This window comes from Lampetra planeri, chromosome 14, assembly GCF_965212315.1.
Source record: "Lampetra planeri chromosome 14, kcLamPlan1.2.h2, whole genome shotgun sequence".
NCBI classification, from domain to species: domain Eukaryota; kingdom Metazoa; phylum Chordata; class Hyperoartia; order Petromyzontiformes; family Petromyzontidae; genus Lampetra; species Lampetra planeri.
In genome coordinates this window covers 10,277,328-10,298,434 of record NC_136120.1, presented here as the reverse complement: position 1 = coordinate 10,298,434, position 21,107 = coordinate 10,277,328, and the positions used below count along the sequence as shown (strand labels likewise).

The window sequence follows — 21,107 nt, the reverse complement described above, 5'->3', positions numbered from 1 at the left end:
GAATGTCGAAGCTGCTCCCAGAGTGTCCCCCCTGTAATTGTGTCGACGTTGTTGGGGGGTTGTACGCTCCCAACGGGCCGTGCGGCCGATGGGCTGGTCATGTCGAGAGGAATGTGTGTTCAGGTGTAATGTTTGCTTTCTTAACGTTGTTATATGTCACTGTTTAACACCGCCGCCTTCCTATCTTGGTCTCCTATTATAAAAATTAAATACAGCGTAATTAAAGTATAATTACAAATGCAGTGCACAGGGTGGACCAGATGGCCTGTGACCCTCAATTAATTGACCACTAACGTTTTTTCACTTTACATCTTAATTTCTGTTTTGAATAAACGTTACTTTAAAAATACGTGATAATCCACTTCGTTGAGCTGTCATTTGTGGCCAGGTCGCTTCTGAAAAAGAGATAATATCTCAGTGGGCTTTACCTGGTATAATAAAACTATTTGTTAGTTTATGAAGTTTTACAGAATTAAATGTGCGTCGCAAGACATCTGGACCACATGTATATCTGGACCACATGTATATTATATTTAGGCCTAAATTAAGCCGTCAATATTAACTTCCATCGGTAATCACACATGCACACACGTACGACATTTGAAACTGATAGAGCTAGAGTACATTCTGCATGGACCGGTGGCGTGAACCATCATTATTCGCTCATGTAAAGTACGTCTGTATTTGAGTTATATCATTGTAAATTGTATTAGTTATTACAGATGTATCATGTGTACACGTGCCATTTTAGGTGTTGCTATGTATCCGCCAATCAACACGCAAACGATCTGTTCAATCTCATGTTATTTTTTTACAGGTAAAATATTTTAACTGATAAACAGTAACGTACACTTTTATTGTACACGACGACGCGCATTATTTTGTGATTCATAAATATTTTTTTTGGGCTAGGCCACTTAATTATCTGACCAATTCGTTAAGACCCCCCACCACTCGATACAGCCAAACAAATTAAAAGTCACCTATAAGCGTTTAACGTGACCGTTACAATATTCATCTTCTCGGTTCTTTCGGTAAAGTCACGTAGAAGGGAAATAATAAAATAATAAAAAGAAAGCATAACAAAATAATTCTCACGACGTTTCGGCCACAACGCAAGCAGCCGTCCTCAGGTGAAGACCAGGTCTGTTGGGGAGACGCTGTGGCCGAAACGTCGTGAGAATTATTTTATTATGTTTTATTTGTATTATTGTATTATTTCCCTTCTACGTGACTTTACCGAAAGAACCAAGACGATGAATCCCTGCAGTCACGAAAGCTTTCAATCGAAACATTACAGTATTATTATTATTTCAGCTCACCAGTAAGTTGAAGAACAATTCTCACAACCAAATTTAGCAATTAGATATGCAAATTTTGCTTGAAACTACGTCAAGCATCTTCAGGATAAGAACCAGGAAGTCAGAATGACCAAGTCACCTAATCCGACCTCTTATATAGGAACCACCAATATGACTGAAACGAGGGTTGGCCATTTGTAACCAGTATACCGGAAACCTAGATCCGGTTTACAAAACGTCAGGAACTGACTCCCAGTGGAGTTGTAGTAATGATTGCACTCACTGTGTGTGTGTCCATGTGTGTGTGTGAGTCGATGTGTGTGTCGATGTGTGTAAGTCGATGTGTGTGTGTGAGTCGATGCGTGTGTGTGTATGTGTGTACGTTCATGTGTGTGTGAGTCTGTGTGGAGTGTAGCGGTTAGCACGCTGTGCTATGAACCTGGCGACACGTGGTTCGATTCCCGCTCACGGCCAACACCAGTGACGATAATTTGAACCGGTTCTGGGCCTCCCCTAGGTCGACTCAGCCTGAAATGAGTACCTGGTGTGGTGTGTAAACATCGCCACTGGGGAGACAAAGGCGGTCGGGCGTGGTGCTGGCCACCCATCTCCTCGTTACCGTTCTGGCCTTCATAGGTGCTCGCTAACAGCACTTGCCCCTACAGTCTGTGAAGGCTATACAGGGGATCTTTGTGTGTGTGTGTGAGTCGATGTGTGTGTGAGTCGATGTGTGTGCATGGGTCCATGTGTGTGTGGAAGTCGATGTGTGTGTGTGTGTAAGTCGATGTGTGTGCATGGGTCCATGTGTGTGTGTAAGTCGATGTGTGTGTGTGAGTCGATGTGTGTGTGTGTACGTCCGTCTGTGTGTGTGTGTAAGTCGATGTGTGTGTGCGTCTTTTTCGCCCGGGCAACGCCGGGACTTCCCACTATCTTACCTATAAAAGTATTTTTTGTGTGTCTGTCTGTGTGTGGCCGACACTTGCAAAGGAATTTGGCTCGCGAACCAAGGATTATTCAACATCGCCTTGCTAGGCATGCTGAGGAGAGGCTTGCGGAGCCCCAATGTGGTTTCAGGAAAGGGCGGTCCTGCACAGATGCCATATTTTCTGTCCGTCTGCTACAGCAGAGGTGTAGGGAATTCCAACAAGACTTACATCTCTGCTTTATTGACCTGGTCAAGGCCTATGATACCATCAGTAGGCCTGGGCTCTGGGTTGTTCTTCATGCTTTCGGAGTCCCTGACCCTCTGCTCACGATCATTAAGGACCTTCATGATGGTGAGCGGGCCCGGGTTAAACTATGTGGCTGGGAGTCAGAGCCATTCCCTGTACACCTTGGGGTGCGACAGGGATGTCCTCTGGCTCCCACATTATTTAACATCTATTTTGACCACGTAGTTCGTGAAGCCTTCATTAGCTGTACTGGAGGAATTTCCATCTGGTACAGATACAATGGGAGGCTGATCGATGCCCGGGTGCGGTCAAGGGATGGCTCCCTATTGCTCAACCACGTTATGTATGCCGATGATCTGGTAATTGCTACTCACTCAGAGGAGGAGTTAGAGGCGCTGCTGCTGAACCTGGAGCTTGCCACCAAGAGGTGGGGCCTTACCATCAGCCCCACTTTGGATTCAGGACTTCAAGCCTCTTATAATTTTGTTGATGGAAAAATGGACAGACAAACGGGACGCCGGGCTTTCACAATAGCTTAATACTTGTGTATGTATATGTTATGTTTTTAAGAGAAGTTTAAAAATATATTTATATAGGATTACCGGGTTTTTCGTTTGATAGAGTGTTAAACCTCAAATACAATTCAATCGAGAAATATTTTTTCTAACTTTTAACGATTTCGGATGAAAGCAGTTTTTAACGAAAAATACGCATTTTATGATGTTCAAATCTGAATAATTTGAAAACGATAAAAGATAGTAGAGCTTCCCCTCATAGAGTATTAAGTCCGTTTAAGTTTTGTTCTTTCTAATAAAAAGAAATGGGAATCTTTAAATTGAGCGGTTTCTAATGGATACATCTTTAAATTAAAGTTGAATCAAGTCATCAACAATTTTAGTTTTGTGGAAAAATGTACATTTTTGGAGTAGCTGTTAGTGTCCGATCGTTGATACAAATTGTAAAAAAATATAATATCAGGTGAATTTTTATATTTATCGAAAACTTTTGCCTGGCGAAGAAAGGCTTCATTGAACTAGTCACGAATTCATGGACTCGAGTCGCCCTGTGGCCGCACTTTTGCCACTCAAATTCTTTACCTTAACAACAAATGTTGAGTTTATGGTTGGATCCTCTGTCCTTCTGCCATTTGGACTTTTCGTGAGTTCCGTAACCGAGCTCACGAGCAGATTACGCATCACTGCGCAGGCGTCAATACGAGTTCATGAAGATACAAACCGATGTGATCCTGAGCTTTATTAATGGACATAGCATAGGTGAGCTTCGTTGTAAATACGCATTCAATAATGCCAGTTCACCCCCGATAAAGGGGTTCAAAGGAACTCACAAACAATACTGCTCGCGAAAGGCCCAACGCAGAAGATCTCTGCGTTTAGATCTTCCACGAAGCTCGTGACCCACCCGAGATCGCATCCACACAAACCATGGCAGTAGATTCGGATAGCCGATGCACAAATGGAACATTAAAAACTCTCCGACGTTTACACTATGAGACCTCTTTTACCAGTGGCAAAATACAGTAGTAGGTTTTTACCGTTTTAAACTGGTACAAAACTGACACCTTTATACAAGGCATCATGTTTGCAATAACCACAACACAAGTAGTCAAAAAAGCAAACAAAAAGAAGCAACTCTGATAATGATAATAATATGCACTTTCCTTGAAGTTGATTGTACCAGTTTAAAGGGTAAAAACTTACTACTATATTTTGCCACTGGTAAAAGAGATCTCATAGTGTAAATGCTTACCCCGAGCTCTCAATACTCTGATAGTGCACTGTGTTTGAGTTGTACGCCTTCTGGTGTCATCTGGTCCAACACCAATGGGGACTAGGCTCTAAAGAAAGCCGTCTCGGGTGTGGACCAATCAACTTCAAGGACAGTGCATATTATTATCATTATCAGAGTTGCTTCTTTTTGTTTGCTTTTTTGACTACTTGTGTTGTGGTCATTGCAAACATGATGCCTTGTATAAAGGTGTCAGTTTTGTACCAGTTTAAAAGGCTAAAAACCTACTACTATAACTCTCCAACGGTGTGCAACTGCGGTCGTCCCGAACAGAGACCGTACAAGGCATAGCGACGCAATGCCTCGATCCGCAAACACCAAGGTGGCGACATCGCTGCGACACGCTCCGCTACCGCTCCTGACACGGTTGTTATCTGGTTCGACCACCTGAACGTGGAATTGTCGCCATTGTTCTGCATCGACATCAGTGGTCATACGGAAGAATATTGTTATTACCCGTTTGTAAAGGTTAAAAGGAATGCTTGCATCCGATGAAGTATCCAATGATACCCTCGGCAGTAGAGTCATACTGCCGAGTGATCCTCCAGTAATTCCTTCCACCGTTGCAACATTGTTGAAACCTCTAATAATCGTGCATGCCCCATTGCAGAGCCCACTGCCATGGGATACAGGTCTGAGTGAGTAGCAGGACAACTGCTCCAACTGTGAGGTTAAGTTCTTGGGGAGGAAATCCAGCAGGATTAAGGCTGCCAAAAAATTGCTGTGGTTGTCCCACCTGATGACGGACGCTTGTGTTGCGTCCGAAACGTCGTGATTTGTTTTATTTTATTTCTAACTTTTTTTTCTTCTAACTAACTACGTGACTTCCAGTTGTTTGATTTTCCTCGGTCGTGTTCTCGCTTCGCCTCGCGCACGTCTCCTCTCCAATCACGAATCCATCGTGTGCTCCATGTTGTACTGCGTGTGTGCTGCGTGTGCGCTCCATGTTATACTGCGTGTGTTCTGCGTGTGTGCTGCATGTGGTGCTGCATATGTGCTGCGTCTGTGCTGTGTGTGTTGCGTGTGTACTGCATGCTGTGCTGCGTGTGTGCTGCATGTGATGCTGCATATGTGCTGCGTGTGTGCTGTGTGTGCTGCGTGTGTGCTGTGTGTGTTGCGTGAGTGCTGCATGCTGTTCTGCGTGTGTGTTGCATGTTGTGCTGCATGTTCTCCTGCGTGTGTGCTGCATGTTGTACTGCATGCCGTGCTGCATGTTGTGCTGCATGTTGTGCTGCGTGTGTGCTGTGTGTGTTGCGTGTGTGCTGCGTGTGTGCTGTGTGTGTGCTGTATGTCGTGCTGCGTGTGTGCTGTGTGTGTGCTGCATGCTGTACTGCGTGTGTGCTGCGTGTGTGCTGCATGCCGTGCTGCGTGTGTGCTGCGTGTGTGCTGCATGTTGTACTGCGTGTGTGCTGCGTGTGTGCTGCATGTTCTCCTGCGTATGTGCTGCATGTTGTACTGCATGCCGTGCTGCATGTTGTGCTGCATGTTGTGCTGCGTGTGTGCTGTGTGTGTTGCGTGTGTGCTGCGTGTGTGCTGTGTGTGTGCTGTATGTCGTGCTGCGTGTGTGCTGTGTGTGTGCTGCATGCTGTACTGCGTGTGTGCTGCGTGTGTGCTGCATGCCGTGCTGCGTGTGTGCTGCGTGTGTGCTGCATGCCGTGCTGCGTGTGTGCTGCGTGTGTGCTGCATGTTGTACTGCGTGTGTGCTGCATGTTGTACTGCGTGTGTGCTGCGTGTGTGCTGCGTGTGTGCTGCATGTTGTACTGCGTGTGTGCTGCATGTTGTACTGCGTGTGTGCTGCGTGTGTGCTGCGTGTGTGCTGCGTGTGTGCTGCATGTTGTACTGCGTGTGTGCTGCGTGTGTGCTGCGTGTGTGCTGCGTGTGTGCTGCATGTTGTACTGCGTGTGTGCTGCGTGTGTGCTGCGTGTGTGCTGCATGTTGTACTGCGTGTGTGCTGCGTGTGTGCTGCGTGTGTGCTGCATGTTGTACTGCGTGTGTGCTGCGTGTGTGCTGCGTGTGTGCTGCATGTTGTACTGCGTGTGTGCTGCGTGTGTGCTGCGTGTGTGCTGCGTGTGTGCTGCATGTTGTACTGCGTGTGTGCTGCGTGTGTGCTGCGTGTGTGCTGCATGTTGTACTACGTGTGTGCTGCGTGTGTGCTGCGTGTGTGCTGCATGTTGTACTGCGTGTGTGCTGCGTGTGTGCTGCGTGTGTACTGCGTGTGTGCTGCGTGTGTGCTGCATGTTGTACTGCGTGTGTGCTGCGTGTGTGCTGCATGTGTGCTGCGTGTGTGCTGCGTGTGTGCTGCGTGTGTGCTGCATGTTGTACTGCGTGTGTGCTGCGTGTGTGCTGCATGTTGTGCTGCGTGTGTGCTGCGTGTGTGCTGCGTGTGTGCTGCATGTTGTACTGCGTGTGTGCTGCGTGTGTGCTGCATGTGTACTGCGTGTGTGCTGCGTGTGTACTGCGTGTGTGCTGTGTGTGTGCTGCATGCCGTGCTGCGTGTGTGCTGCGTGTGTGCTGCATGCCGTGCTGCGTGTGTGCTGCGTGTGTGCTGCGTGTGTGCAGCATGTTGTGCTGCGTGTGTGCAGCATGTTGTACTGCGTGTGTGCTGCGTGTGTGCTGCATGCCATGCTGCGTGTGTGCTGCGTGTGTGCTGCATGTTGTACTGCGTGTGTGCTGCGTGTGTGCTTATTCAGGTGGCATTGACCGCCGACTACTTCCTGGACTACATCTTGAAGAGTTACGGGAACGGCTCTGTGCTCACGACCCACGGTACAGCGCCGGCTGCCAAAGTGTTGCCGTCCAGGCCGATAGCAATTCGCTTTTATTCAAATGGGCCGTCCATAAATGACGTCACGCACCTAGGGGAGGGGGGGGGTCAGACATTTGTGACGATGTGTGACGAGGGGGGGGGGGGGTTGAGAAATGTGACGTCACATCAAAATGCGCAACTTTAAATAAATATAGACAACACGTTCTACTTTATTAAATCGACGTTTTAGTAAAAGTTTTCTCCTACAACATCAGAGTGCAGCGCCACATTAATACGCACTACAATGACAATAGTCTAAAGCGATTTGAAGCATGTTTTATTTTTGCGGGGAGGGCAGAGCTTTGTGACGTCATATTTGAGAGGGGGGGGGGGGGTCTGACTTTTTGTGACGCCGTGTGACGGAGGGGGGGGGGTAAAAAATCGTTCAAAATCGCGTGACGTCATTTATGGACGGCCCCAAAGTCGTTCAAATCGAGTTAACGACGAGGCACCCCGCGTTTCGGAGCACTTCGTGTCTCGGCACGGACCCCCGATGATGCCGTCGCGTGGTTGAAGGGGGACGTTTGATGTGCCCATCGATTCGGTGCATCTTGTTGCGTTTAGCTTTTATGTGACGACTGGTCGCATTTTATATCCGTATATAAACCAAGGCCGTAGCCATGGAGTCAACGTTGTTGACTTCATGGGGTGTGGGGGTCCGCCCCCAGAAAAAAAAATCTAAATTTTAAAACTAATTTCCTGCCATTTCCTGCCTAAAATATTAAAAAATTCACTGACACATAGGATGGACTTTTAATTTTATTTTGTACAATAATGTCTAATAGTGTATTGCATTACATTGCTCTGTTTTTTCTATTTTTACCTTTTCTTGTTTCATTGTATGTAATGGCAGAGATTAGGGATTCATAAAGTACAACCATAACCACAATCATTTATAGCAATATATTGGGGGGGACATTTTAAGCATATTTGAATATTGGGGGGGGGGGGAGATGTGTCCCCCCAATATATATTATAATTACAGCCTTGATATAAACATTGAAACATTACCCACGACTACGTCACTCAGTTATACATTTAGAAGGTGCAGACACTTTGAATAGATACTTTTCGTACTGTTGTTCATCAGCATTTCACAAGCGCCTTGTACACATATAACGTATATGTTTCCGTGCAGGACTGGAGAAAATTATGCAAGACCTGGGTATTGGTGAAGAGCAACATGAACATACGAGGCAACGTCAATTAAATGCAAATGAGGTAGGAGCTGAAGTATTTCCCAACAGACCGTGCACCTATTTTTCGATTTAAAGCTTTCGTGACTGCAGGGATTCATCTTCTTGGTTCTTTCGGTAAAGTCACGTAGAATGGAAATAATAAAATAATAAAAATAAAACATAATAAAATAATTCTCACGACGTTTCGGCCACAACGCAAGCAGCCGTCCTCAGGTGGAGAGCAGGTCAAAGTCATTCAGAACCAAGAATATGAATTATTGCAGTCACGAAAATTTTAAGTAAAAATGTAACATTGCCCCTCCCGTGAAACCTCTGTGGACTGTGTCCGTGATACACCCCGCAAATCACTTAATTGTAAAACATAGTGACCATCTTCCGCTGCTCCTGAAAAACGGAGACTCGGTGAGACTTTCCTGGGTAAACAAGCATAATATAAAAATTAACAACCTTCTTGGTTCTTTCGGTAAAGTCACGTAGAAGGGAAGTAATACAATAATAAAAACAAAACATAATAAAATAATTCTCACGACGTTTCGGCCACAACGCAAGCAGCCGTCCTCACCTGAGGACGGCTGCTTGCGTTGTGGCCGAAAGAAGATGAATCCCTGCAGTCACGAAAGCTTTAAATCGAAAATTAACAACCTATTTGACTCATGTACCTGCATAGACGTGATGTAAATGCTTGCCTGTACCATGTGTTTACGCAGATCCAGGCATGCATCTCATCACACGATTTGACGGAAATCTTCGGAGTGTCAGGCGAGGTGTGGTCACGTAGCGAACTGATGTCCGCGTCTCCGGCCTTGCTTCAACAACTCCTGAGCCACGCGTGCCGAGCGCCCAATGACACTCACACGGGAGAAACAAATTCGCGCCCCTCGAAAGCCCACAGTGAGTTTATTTTATACACATAAACGCTCACGAAAGGCCCATATGCACATTGTGCCCACATATTTTACATGCTAACGCGAGCGGTGTATTACCCACACTTGAAACTTACATTTCACCAAAATTCAGCCGTCGGATGATTTTCAGAGGACATGGATGTTGAAATGAACCATCATAGATAATGGTCACTGCGTTTCATGTTGACTGGATGGTACAGTTATGGTTACGAGTCAAAAATGGATGTGGTGGAACATATTACGGATTAGGTGCGAGGGCATTCAAAATGATGGCCCTGCGGGTTGTTGGTTATAGGACTCCAGTCCAGACAGGATGTGACAGAATGACAGAGGCAGACAGAATAGACCCATTGTGTTGTGTTGACATGAACACAGCTTTGGGCAGCCACGTGATGGAGTCATCGGTCTCCCCGAGCGGATGGCCCGAGAGGACCCACCCAGTGGCAGGGATCAGGGGAAATTAAAGGGACCAGAAGAGAATGAGACTTTGACTTTTAAACAACTTTTATTGCCGCCAGCAGCAAAAGCACTGGAGGCGATTTCAATATGAAACACACAAAGTCACCAGCAAACAAAACAAACGTTACAAATCGTTACAAATCCACGCGCTGTGGTGCTGAAAGCACCGCGCACAATACAATAGAAAAGTCACGTGGTGGTTGTGGTGTCATCGCGCACGCCACGGTGACGAGCGAGCGCTTCAGAAGGTGAACACCACGAGGGTGCCGTCCACGCTGGTGCAGAGAGGGCCTTGTCCGGCTCCCCAGCGTTCGAAGAAGACGTGCACATCACCGACATGTGTGTGGTACATGGCGTGCTCCAGCCGGAGCCGCGCCTTAAGCAGGCCTCTGAACACTGGAAGCACAGAGCAGCCGTCAGTGTCACCCTCCAGCATCTTTTTTTCTCGTTCTGTAAACACCGCCATCTTCGCTTGCGCGCAGGCGAAGTTGGCGAGGTCATGGCGCTTGTTAGCCAGGTAAGGCACCACCCCATATGAGAGGGAGTGACGTGAGGACAGGGTTAGGGTTTCATCTCGGTAGGAGTGAGACGAAAGCGCCGGGCTCGGAGCGGTCGTGTGAAAGATGTGGGGGCAACGTGGCGCTGTCGAGTTTGTGCACTAGATAGCTGGCGATGGATTGTTGATGGGAGTTATTTTGCTTCGTTTCCCGAGAGAGTGAAGCGCTTCCCCATTGTGCCCACGTCATGTGTGCCTGGTGTTAACAACGTTGCTCATTTGTTGGAGAAGCTGCTTTGGCTGAGTTTACGTTAAGTCGAGCTAATCTTTCTTGCCGAGGAGATGTTTTTTTAATCAAGGGTTGGGAATTCCAAAGTGGAGCAGTGCAAGGGAAGGAACAAAGAGAAGCGTTGTGCCTTGATAGAGGTGGTGGTTGAACGCGGGACAAATGAGACTGAATGCATACTCTTAGGTTTTTTTTCGGTAAAGTCACGTAGGTAAAATAAAATGAAAATAACTGATTTAATTTAGTTTTTTTTATTTTATTCTTATTTTTTACCTACGTGACTTTACCGAAAAAAACCTAAGAGTATGAATCCTTGCAGTCACGAAAGCTTCAAATCTAGAATGAGACTGAATGGTCTGCTAGAACGGGCCTTCGACATGTGAAGAGGACCCAATGAATGCAACTCAATGGAACACTAACCATGGTAGTCGCGCTCGAAGGGCGATAAGGAAGCCACCGACCGCCGATGTATTTATATAATTGTTATTAGATGGCAGGTGATAACTGACAAGGTGATAACTGACAACAATGATCGTTATGGCTAATCCACAGAGTACGGATATGGAACGCTGGCATCCTTGCTGGTGAGCGCTCTGTCCCTCATCGGAGTGGTCACCTTGACTTGTTCCTCGTGCACTCACGTCTACATGTACAGCCAGCAGGCGCTCTTCGGCCTTGCCGTCGGAAGCATGACTGGGGACGCCATACTGCACCTACTGCCCAAGGTGAGTTTAACACGCAGTAGGAGGCTTTCGCGACCATTATTATCAATAGCAAAGGTTTCTATGGGTTAGATTGCGTACATATGAATGTGTCGTCAAACCCGCCACCACTCAACGCAGACAATTAGTAAGGTTTGTCACTTAAAGAAGACGTGGCAATTCGTTATTAGTTCAGCACACCGATGTGTGAGAGAGTAAACCCACAACAATTACAGTTCGAGTGGCGTGACGTTTCGCCAGTGATTACAACCAGCCTCATCAGGCGGCAGCCAGAGTTGTGGAGAAATCCTCCTCCTGTTTCAATCTTGAATAGAGGGATAAGTAAATGAAATAATTAAAGAGGCGTACATGTCATGATGATTCCTAAGGTGAGTGGAGAATTCCTGCCACCTACACGCAGATCACGTCACTTCCCGGCCAGGTGGCAACTCTAGCATAAATGCAGTTTTATGGGGTCAACAAAGTATACTTTTTGTAGTAATAAGTTTTTACCCTTTCAACTGGTATAAAAACTGACACCTTTATACAAGGCATCATGTTTGCAATAACCGCAACACAAGCAGCCAAAATGCAAACAAAAAGAAACAACTCTGATGATGGTAATGATATGCACTGTCCTTGAAGTTGATTGGTCCACACCCGAGACAGCTTTTCTTAGAGCCTAGTCTCCATTGGCTATGAAATACTTCTCTAAACTCATTCATCGTAATGTGGTTTACAAGGGTAACCAGCAAGCTCAAACAAATTACGTTACGTACGCAGATTTTAGTTTGCGTTCGCTTGCGGTTACCAGCTAGATAGGGTACCTCACAAATTGGACAAATAGGTTAAATATTGGTGTTCATTATTCGTACTTTTACTTCTCAGAACCATGTTGGGTCAGGCAAGGGGGTTAACTCGGTTGAAACTACTCAAGAAGGGGGGTAACAGCAGTAGTCAAACAAGACTGAGAACCACTGGCTTAGTGTGCAATGTACATTACCTGCTGTGAAATTGATCAGAAACGTGGACATTGACTAGGAATATAACAATAGATTTTAAAAAATGATGAATACCCAGAGAATGTTAACCGAGATGAATTCCCAAAACGAGACGGTGAGATATTGCCAGAGTCGAGGCAAAGCCCAGATAGTAATTGTCCAAGATGTGTGAGCAGGGAGTGATCGTGAACTGTGGTAGCATCACAACTCGTGGCATTGATGTCCTTCTTGTCATCAATTTATTTCAGTTATAGGAGGTGCCGTTCTACTGCGTAGCCAATTTAAGGATATGTCTGTACTCCGACTTGGCCTAAAATGAACACCTTGTTTGGCATTTGACACCATCACTGGATAGCATGCAATAGTCTTCACATCCATTAGTTTAATTCACTTATTTTACACGAATTAACACGGTTTCATTCATGGTGCTTGCCTTAAACATGAATTTAAACAAATGTATGTTTGTCTCTGTGTGTTGTTGTGTGTTCACCAGCTGTTGGGGTTGCACGTTCATTCCACGGAGGACGACTTGCATGCTGACGACAATTTATACATTTGGAAGCTCTTAACCGTGATTGGAGGCTTATATGTGTTTCTGATGCTGGAACAACTGTTCACTATCTTGACAAGAGACGACGCAAAGGTAGCAGCAATAAACAGGCACGTGTGTGTGTACAGAAGTGTCATGATGCTGGGTTCGTGTGCTTGCAGTGGTATCAGTACGACTACGGTAGTATGAGTGGTACCGCAAAACAGTGAATAGTGCTGCACACAAAGCAACATGGGGCAGTGAGCTAGCAATGCAAACTTTTGTAAATCCACTCAAAAACATTGATTTAAACTTTGACATGAGTGATTGATTCACTTAGCCGTGTATATATGCTAAACTTATTTTTGGTTCTTTTGGTAAAGTCACGTAGAAGGGAAATAATAAAATAATAATAAAACATAATAAAATACAATTCTCACGACGTTTCGGCCACAACGCAAGCAGCCGTCCTGTGTTGTGGCCGAAACGTCGTGACAATTGTATTTTATTTGTTGTATTATTTTATTATTTCCCTTCTACGTGACTTTACCGAAAGAACCAAGAAGATGAATCCCTGCAGTCACGAAAGCTTTACATTGAAATTTATGCTAAACTTTTTTTACACCGTACGTATCCGATCAGAAGTCCGTTATCTCACCACATAAGAAGCCTAATTTCCATTCTTCTATGATGCCAAGTGGGGCATGAATAGCAGAGGAAAACTCTGATTATAGCCGTGGTAAATATGTTCGTTAAAATATGATACATGTATTTAGCTTTTCATATAACCTTTCTTTTTGTATTGCTAGCAGTGTTGCAGGGCTGTCCACAGCTTTAAGAATAGATTTTAAGAATCTCACCTCATGAGGCTCTGGAACCCCGTTGTGGTTACCGGTTATGTAGTTAGGGGCCGTCCATAAATGACGTCACGCACCTGGGGGGGGGGGGGTCAGACATTTGTGACGAGGGGGGGGGGGGTTTGAGAAATGTGACGTCACATCAAAATGCGCAACTTTAAATAAATATAGACAACACGTTCTTCTCAATTAAATATACTTTTTAATAAATGTTTTCTCTTACAACATCAGAGTGCTGCGCCACATTAAATACGCTCTACAATGACAATATTTTAAAGCGATTTGAAACATGTTTTATTTGGGGGGGGGGGGGGGTGGGCAGAGTTTTGTGACCTCATATTTGAGGGGGGGGGGGTCTGACTTTTTGTGACGTCATGTGACGAAGGGGGGGTGGTCAAAAATCGCGTGACGTCATTTATGGACGGCCCCTTACCTCGTTGTGGTCGTATAATAAACGTGTTGCCTCCTGAATGAGTGTGTCTCTCGAGTGAACCCACTACACATGGAATCTGTGTGTGGGCAAGCAGCGTAGTGGCCGCATTATCAGCTCAGCGGGTGCGGCAATGGGTCAGATGGAGGCTCCATTGTCTCGCACGGTCTCACCTAAGAGGCCATGAGATATTACGGGCTCGCCTTGCCTAATCGCATCGCTACGCTCACGGTCTCGAACATTGAACGCTGTGGGGGCGCTCCGTTTTCAATAAGTGTTCTTGTTGTTGTTGTCCTCTGACACTTGTTGTTGAAAACACGTCTCATGGTGGTTGCCAAGGAGGGGGCCCAACTCGTAGCTTTGGCCATCAGTGAGGCCACCAGTGGGGTCACCAGTGAGGCCACCAGTGAGGCCACCAGTGGGGGGGCCACCAGTGGGGGGGCCACCAGTGAGGCCACCAGTGGGGCCACCAGTGGGGCCACCAGTGGGGCCACGAGTGGGGCCACGAGTGGAGGCCACCAGTGGGGCCACCAGTGGGGCCACCAGTGGGGCCACCAGTGGGGCCACGAGTGTGGCCACCAGTGGGGCCACCAGTGGGGCCACCAGTGGGGCCACGAGTGAGGCCACCAGTAGGGCCACCAGTGGGGCCACCAGTGGGGCCACTAGTGGGGGGCCACCAGTGGGGCCACGAGTGGGGGCCACCAGTGTGGCCACCAGTGCCCCGCGCTCATTACGCGACTGCTGGATCGTGTCCTGTCTTAAATGTACGCCAGATATCTTCTACAATCGTTTTTTTTTTATTTCACAACCGTTTTTTGTGAAATTCGATTCGCCGTTCAAAGTGCAAATTGTACTCGAGGAGACGCTTTAGGGTTTCGTATCGCCACTGCGAGCTGAATACAGTCTCAAGTCGAGATTGGGGCTCTATAATGGCCAATGGGGGGGGGGGGGCGGGGGGCTATGGGATACTTAGAACCTGTAGGGGAGAATGTGTGGCCTTTGGATCTGTGGACATGGGGTAGAATGGGATCCCAGGAGACTGCATGGAAAGAGAGTTCAATAAACTCCATGGGAAGTTCAGCAGAATGAGGGCTCTGTAAAGCCCATCACGCAGGGAGGGGGTGTGATGGACGTCCACTCGACGTAGATGCTGTGTGTGTGTGCGCCAGTGAGCTGGCTGCTGTAACCACGCCGCTGTTTTGTGATTGCAGGTTAACGATGAGCGTGATCTTCACGGATGCAAAATGGAGACGTGTACAGACGTCGGCAAGACGGTGCAAATAACCACACACGCATGCGCGCGTGTTCTCATACGTACATAGCTCAACAACGACAGCCGCTTGATAACCAAAACTACGTGTGTAAACATCCCCCTGGATAAAGGCAGGGTTCATGTTAGAAATAACCAAAACGCAACACGTAAAAAAAATGGATATGTATTAAACTCATTCAAAATAAAATGTTGCATCTTGGGTAGAACTGCTGCAGAGAGGTCAATGTAACGATCATTCGCACAATGCACGTTGTGACGTATTCCTGAGCCCAATTCTAATTTCAAGAGGGTTGGGGAAGCTCTCAAGAACTCGGAGCGTCAAATGGGCTTCAAAAGTTTAAAATTCCTGGACTTTCAACAGGGTAAAGGCATTTATGGGAGACAATGTAAAGCTACAGCAGTGTAATTTGAGTGTCTTTTTAGCTTTTGCATAGAGCATTCATCATTTAAATGAAATAAATGAAACACAGGCATGAAATCAATCTCTTGCTAACAACAAGTTGATATTCAATCCAACGAAAATGTATAAATCAAGTCCCTTACCCATGACTCCTAATATTAGCAGGGTTGGAACAATCATCACTTCTCCCAACCGTCATTCACCACTCCTAACATAGGCGATGGGTGCTGAAATCATCTCATCCATAGCATCCGTGGACACATAGAAATCACGACAGTCGTGTCATTGACATCCTACAAATGTCGTCTCGCTCAACGGGCGGCCATGTGGGCAGAGGCCCTGGCACGGGGAAATAATTAAATAATAAAAATGAAACATTTTAAAATACAATTCTCACGACGTTTCGGCCACAACGCAAGCAGCCGTCCTCAGGTGAAGAACAGAGCTGTCGGAAAGACAGCGTCTGAATGGCAGACCTGTTCTTCACCTGAGGACGGCTGCTTGCGTTGTGGCCGAAACATCGTGAGAATTGTATTTTATTATGCTTTATTTTTATTATTTTATTTTTTCCCTTCTACGTGACTTTACCGAAAGAACCAAGAAGATGAATCCCTGCAGTCACGAAAGCTATAAATCAAAATTTAAGTCATTTGTATTTTAAGAATATGTTTTTACCCTTTCCGGCAATAAAACAGTTGTGTTAAGATGTTAAGACACCAAACATAAACCTTTTAGCAAGGAATCCTGTCTGCATTAGACACACACGTACTTGTGGTCAAACAAAACACATGCTCTGGTAGTCTATGCATTGTCTTTGAAACTGATTTGTATTTGGTAATAACGAAGATGGCAAAACTATTCTGTTTAGCTGAAACTTCTCTTTAACTTCTCTTGAACAGGACCTCTCCGACAAAGAGAAACAAGACATTTCATATGAAAAGGACACCCAACAAACGGGAAAGATCAACTTGTCAACGATTGATTTGGTACGTTTTGGTTTATTGTGTGCTACTTTGTGGTGAATAGCAAATATCGTTTGTTGTCATCTGTTTTGTTAAGATGCCCAGTGGCAGTGTTTGTATTTGAACTTCGTTTGCATCTTGGGCAGAACTGCTGCATCGGAGGTGCGGGTTGGAGGGAGGGTGTTTGACGGACGGTGGCAAGATTTGTAGATCAGCTGGTAGGGGATGGAATTGTGGAGATGTGAAATTGCAGATAAGGGTTCTCTGCAGATGAGGTCAACAGACAATGCATCTTCATATATCGGTCTCCACGTAAAAAAGTAAAAGGTCTTTTTAACCCAACCTATTGCGCCCCACGGCCTTCTGGGACTGCATCATTCCTGCAGCGTTGATTCAATGTGTAGTAGTAGGTTTTTACCCTTTCAACTGGTACAAAAAACTGACACCTTTACACAAGGCATCATGTTTGCATTAACCACAACACAAGCAGTCAAAATGAAAACAAAAATAAACAACTCTGATGATGATAATGATATGCACTGTCCTTGAAGTTGATTGGTCCACACCCGAGACAGCTTTCCTTAGAGCCTAGGCTCCATTGGTGTTGGACCAGATGACGCCAAAAGGCGCACAACTTAAAAACAGCGCACTATCAGAGTATTGAGAGCTCGGGGTAAGCATTTACACTATGAGACATCTCCTTTACCAGTGGCAAAATGTAGTAGTAGGTAAAAACCTACTACTATATTTTGCCACTGGTAAAGGAGATGTCTCATAGTATAAATGAGACATCTCCTTTACCAGTGGCAAAATATAGTAGTAGGTTTTTACCTACTACTACTATATAGGTAAAAACCTACTACTATATTTTGCCACTGGTAAAGGAGATGTCTCATAGTGTCAATGTGTAGTGTTGTACACGGAGACACATACTTGTTCTTGGAAGCAACACGTTCATTACAACACACCAACAAGGGTTCCTACATAAACGTACACCGGTTCTACATCTAGGTGATAACTACACGGTTAACTAGAACACAACGGGGTAACTACATAACAGGGTCAGTCAGCTAACACAGTGCCTGACCCACGATGCCGAGCGTAGACAACGAAGACCGAAGAATGGAAATAATAAAATAATAAAATTAAAACATTATAAAATAATTCTCACGACGTTTCGGCCACAACGCAAGCAGCCGTCCTCAGGTGGAGAACCGGTCTGTCGAGAAGACAGCGTCTGAATGACACACCCCAGGCTTGGAGCGACTATTTAAGCTGGGATGGAGGGGGGAAAGAGTGCCTTGATATGCAAATTATTTTGTCAACCCTATATAAGCATACACCAGCCTGCAACCCTATATAATCCTACACCAGGAGCAGCCTTCAACCCTATATAATCTAAAGAGAAAGTGAGCTGCTCCATTAAGTTTTTGAAGAAGCTCCCAGCACATTTAGCGAAATGTCAGACATCATGCCAAACATACAGGTCAACCTGACGAAACAGTGCAGTGAGGAGTGTGTGTCATTGTCATTCCGTGACAGCCATGAGCAGTGCCGGTTAAGTATTTGGTCTCGGTGATTTTCACATTTCGTCATTTATTATTGCAGATTGCAGAACATGAAGCGTCTCACCTGCCAATCTCCATCAGAAAAAAAGGCACGTGAGCTCAAGTATTGTGATGCCAAATGAAGTGTATGCGTGCGTCAGTCAGAGAATGTTCGGAAAGACTTGTAGTAGTACGGGCGTGTCTCGCTTAACGAGCGTTCTTTTTATGAGAAGCCCACCATCAGGACCATCACTGACAACTACTACCATCACCACTAGCAGCAACTTGCCTTACATTAGCATCAGCTGCCCCGCCCATGCTGCTAACACACTTGGGCTACGCCCATTTTAAACCTTTATAAACAGTTTGCCTTTAGAGGCTAACCCCCTTTTCCTGATGACGACCACTTGTGTTACGATCGAAACGTCGTAGTTTTTTGTTATTTTCTTTGAACCTATCTACGTGACTTTACCGAAAGACCCAAAGAATATGAATCCTATATACCAGTAGTAGTCTGCAACCATAAATAATTATCTTACACTAGCAGCGTGCCAATTGGTTACTAGTTCAGCGCTAACCGGTGTGTTGGAGAGGAAACCCACAACATTTACAATACGAGTAGCGTGACGCTTCACTGGTTGTACTCGCCAGCGAAAACGCCGCAGTTCTCGAATTTGTAAATATTTACGTGACAAACATTCGCTGTGTCGGGTGGCGGCGGGTTTAACGACAAATTTATATTGACGCTGCTGCTGTTGCTGCTGCTGTTGCTGCTGTTGTTGCTGCTGCTGCTGCTGTTGCTGCTGCTGCTGTTGCTGCTGCTGCTGCTGTTGCTGCTGCTGCTGTTGCTGCTGTTGCTGCTGTTGCTGCTGCTGTTGCTGCTGCTGCTGCCGCCGTTTCTGCTGCGGGTGATTTCAGGTCTCAACGCGATCGTGCTCATGGTGCTGATCGGTGACGGCCTCCACAACTTCGCCGACGGGCTGGCCCTGGGCGCCGCCTTCTCGCTGTCACTCGGCGACGGGCTGGCCACCATGCTGGCGGTGGCGCTGCACGAGCTGCCGCACGAGATCGGTGAGCCCCCCACCCCTCCCCACACCCCTCCCCACACCCCTCCCAGCCAGGGCGGCGACGAGAAGAGGAAGATGAGGAAGTAGACCATCGCCGTGAGTGGCGCGCTGGCCCCGTGCCCGGGGGTCACCATGCCGAAGGTCACCGTGCCCGGGGGTCACCATGCCGGGGGTCACCGTGCCAGAGGTCACCGTACCGGAGGTCACCGTGCCCGGGGGTCACCTTGCCCGGGGGTCACCGTACCGGAGGTCACCGTGCCAGAGGTCACCGTACCGGAGGTCACCGTGCCCGGGGGTCACCATGCCCGGGGGTCACCGTACCGGAGTCACCGTGCCCGGGGGTCACCGTGCCCGGGGGTCACCGTGCCGGAGGTCACCGTGCCGGAGGTCACCGTGCCGGGGGTCACCGTACCGGAGGTCACCGTGCCGGAGGTCACCGTACCGGAGGTCACCGCGTGTGTTGAACGCAGTTCTCTAGCCCAGTGGTTATTCTCAACCTGTTTTTGGCTCCTGTTGATCCCCTTGTTGAATTTTGTTTCAACTGAGTAACCCCCTTGCCTGACCCATCATGGTTCTGAGAAATGAATATTTTAACCAATTGTCCATTTTGTGAGGTATCCTAACTAGCTAGTCACTGCAAACGAATAACAAACAAAAAATCAACGGACGCTGTGCACGCGTGAGGTCATTTGTTCGCACTCGCTGGTTACTCTTGTAGACCGCATTGCTTACGGTCAGTGAGTTTAGAAAGGTTTTTTTTTTACATCGTGCTCGGTTACCGTATGCATTTAAATTACAGCGTAGTTATTTTATATTGGCAGATTCACACATGATTATTCAGCGATGACTCACGTGTCTGATATAATTTCACACCTTTATGAATAAAAAAAACCACCCCACGTGTCCGCTGGGACATTGCCGCATACCCCCGGTTGAGATCCACTACTCGCGTGGCTCACGCCGCTGACGCGTCGTTTCCCGCACGAGCTCCGTCATTACATTCGCGCAACTTCTCATCCTTATTGTTGTCGTGCGGCTGATGCAGATGCAGAGCAACAGCGACAATTCCACATTCGGGTGGTCAAGCCAGATAAATTAAATGCGACGAACGAGAGCCTTGCCAGACAACATCGCCATGGGCACGTGCGTGCCACGTGTGTGGAGTGACAAAGTGTGGCAGAGTAAGAGGAGAGGGACACTGCCACCAAATTTGATGGCATTCGAGATATTTGATCAACTCAAAACGAAACTTAGTTTTTTGGTTGATAGCCGAGGGCGGTGATGCCAAATCTACCACGCTTCTGTGATCCATTCTAAAATATAGCGCTGACTTTCTCCGGTGCCTCTTGGTCTCATGTTATATTTTCGCTGTTTTTTGTTTGTTATTCTCGTGTGTTTTGTGTACGACCGCTAAATACCTTTGTGTGCTCGTTTTCTACAACGTTACAAATATTTGTCTTTTAGGTTTTGTTGTTGCTGTGCCTCAAGCACCAAGGATCCCCCTTGTGAAATAGCCTGGCAACTGGCTACACGGGAACATCCCAGACATATAAGCAGACAGATATCACCAAGATACATAGAGAGAGTAACACAGGTACAGAGAGGGAGATCGTCTCTGTGGGGTGGCCTTAAATATCTGTCTGCTCATATGTCTGTCTATAGTTTTCTGGTTAAAATGTTTGTTTCTATTTCATTTATACCTGATGATGATTGCTTGTGTTGCAATCGAAACGTCGTAGTATGCAATTATTTAATTTATTATTTTATCTTTATACGTGACTTTACCGAAAGAACCAAAGAATAATTCCTGCAGTCACGAAAGCTCCAAAATTAAGAGGGAACATCCCAGTGTCGCCACGGTGGCTAGGAGATGTTAACTATCTCGCCTGGTACACAGAAGCGCATGGGTT

General features: G+C 46.5%; 1 protein-coding gene across 2 annotated transcripts in view; it reads left to right on the top strand.

Annotated features, from left to right (window-relative positions):
* Positions 1 to 21,107, top strand: part of LOC144722363 (zinc transporter ZIP12-like) — a 31,847-nt gene that overhangs the window by 7,824 nt on the left and 2,916 nt on the right. For both annotated transcript variants that reach the window (XM_078600561.1, XM_078600560.1), the window contains exons 2-10: positions 6,970 to 7,045; positions 8,224 to 8,306; positions 8,992 to 9,175; positions 10,983 to 11,155; positions 12,626 to 12,775; positions 15,160 to 15,222; positions 16,521 to 16,607; positions 18,192 to 18,240; positions 19,049 to 19,201. In XM_078600561.1, the coding sequence (XP_078456687.1) occupies positions 8,238 to 8,306; positions 8,992 to 9,175; positions 10,983 to 11,155; positions 12,626 to 12,775; positions 15,160 to 15,222; positions 16,521 to 16,607; positions 18,192 to 18,240; positions 19,049 to 19,201 (928 nt within the window). In that variant the 5' untranslated portion in view covers positions 6,970 to 7,045; positions 8,224 to 8,237. The remainder of the gene's footprint in view (positions 1 to 6,969; positions 7,046 to 8,223; positions 8,307 to 8,991; positions 9,176 to 10,982; positions 11,156 to 12,625; positions 12,776 to 15,159; positions 15,223 to 16,520; positions 16,608 to 18,191; positions 18,241 to 19,048; positions 19,202 to 21,107) is intronic.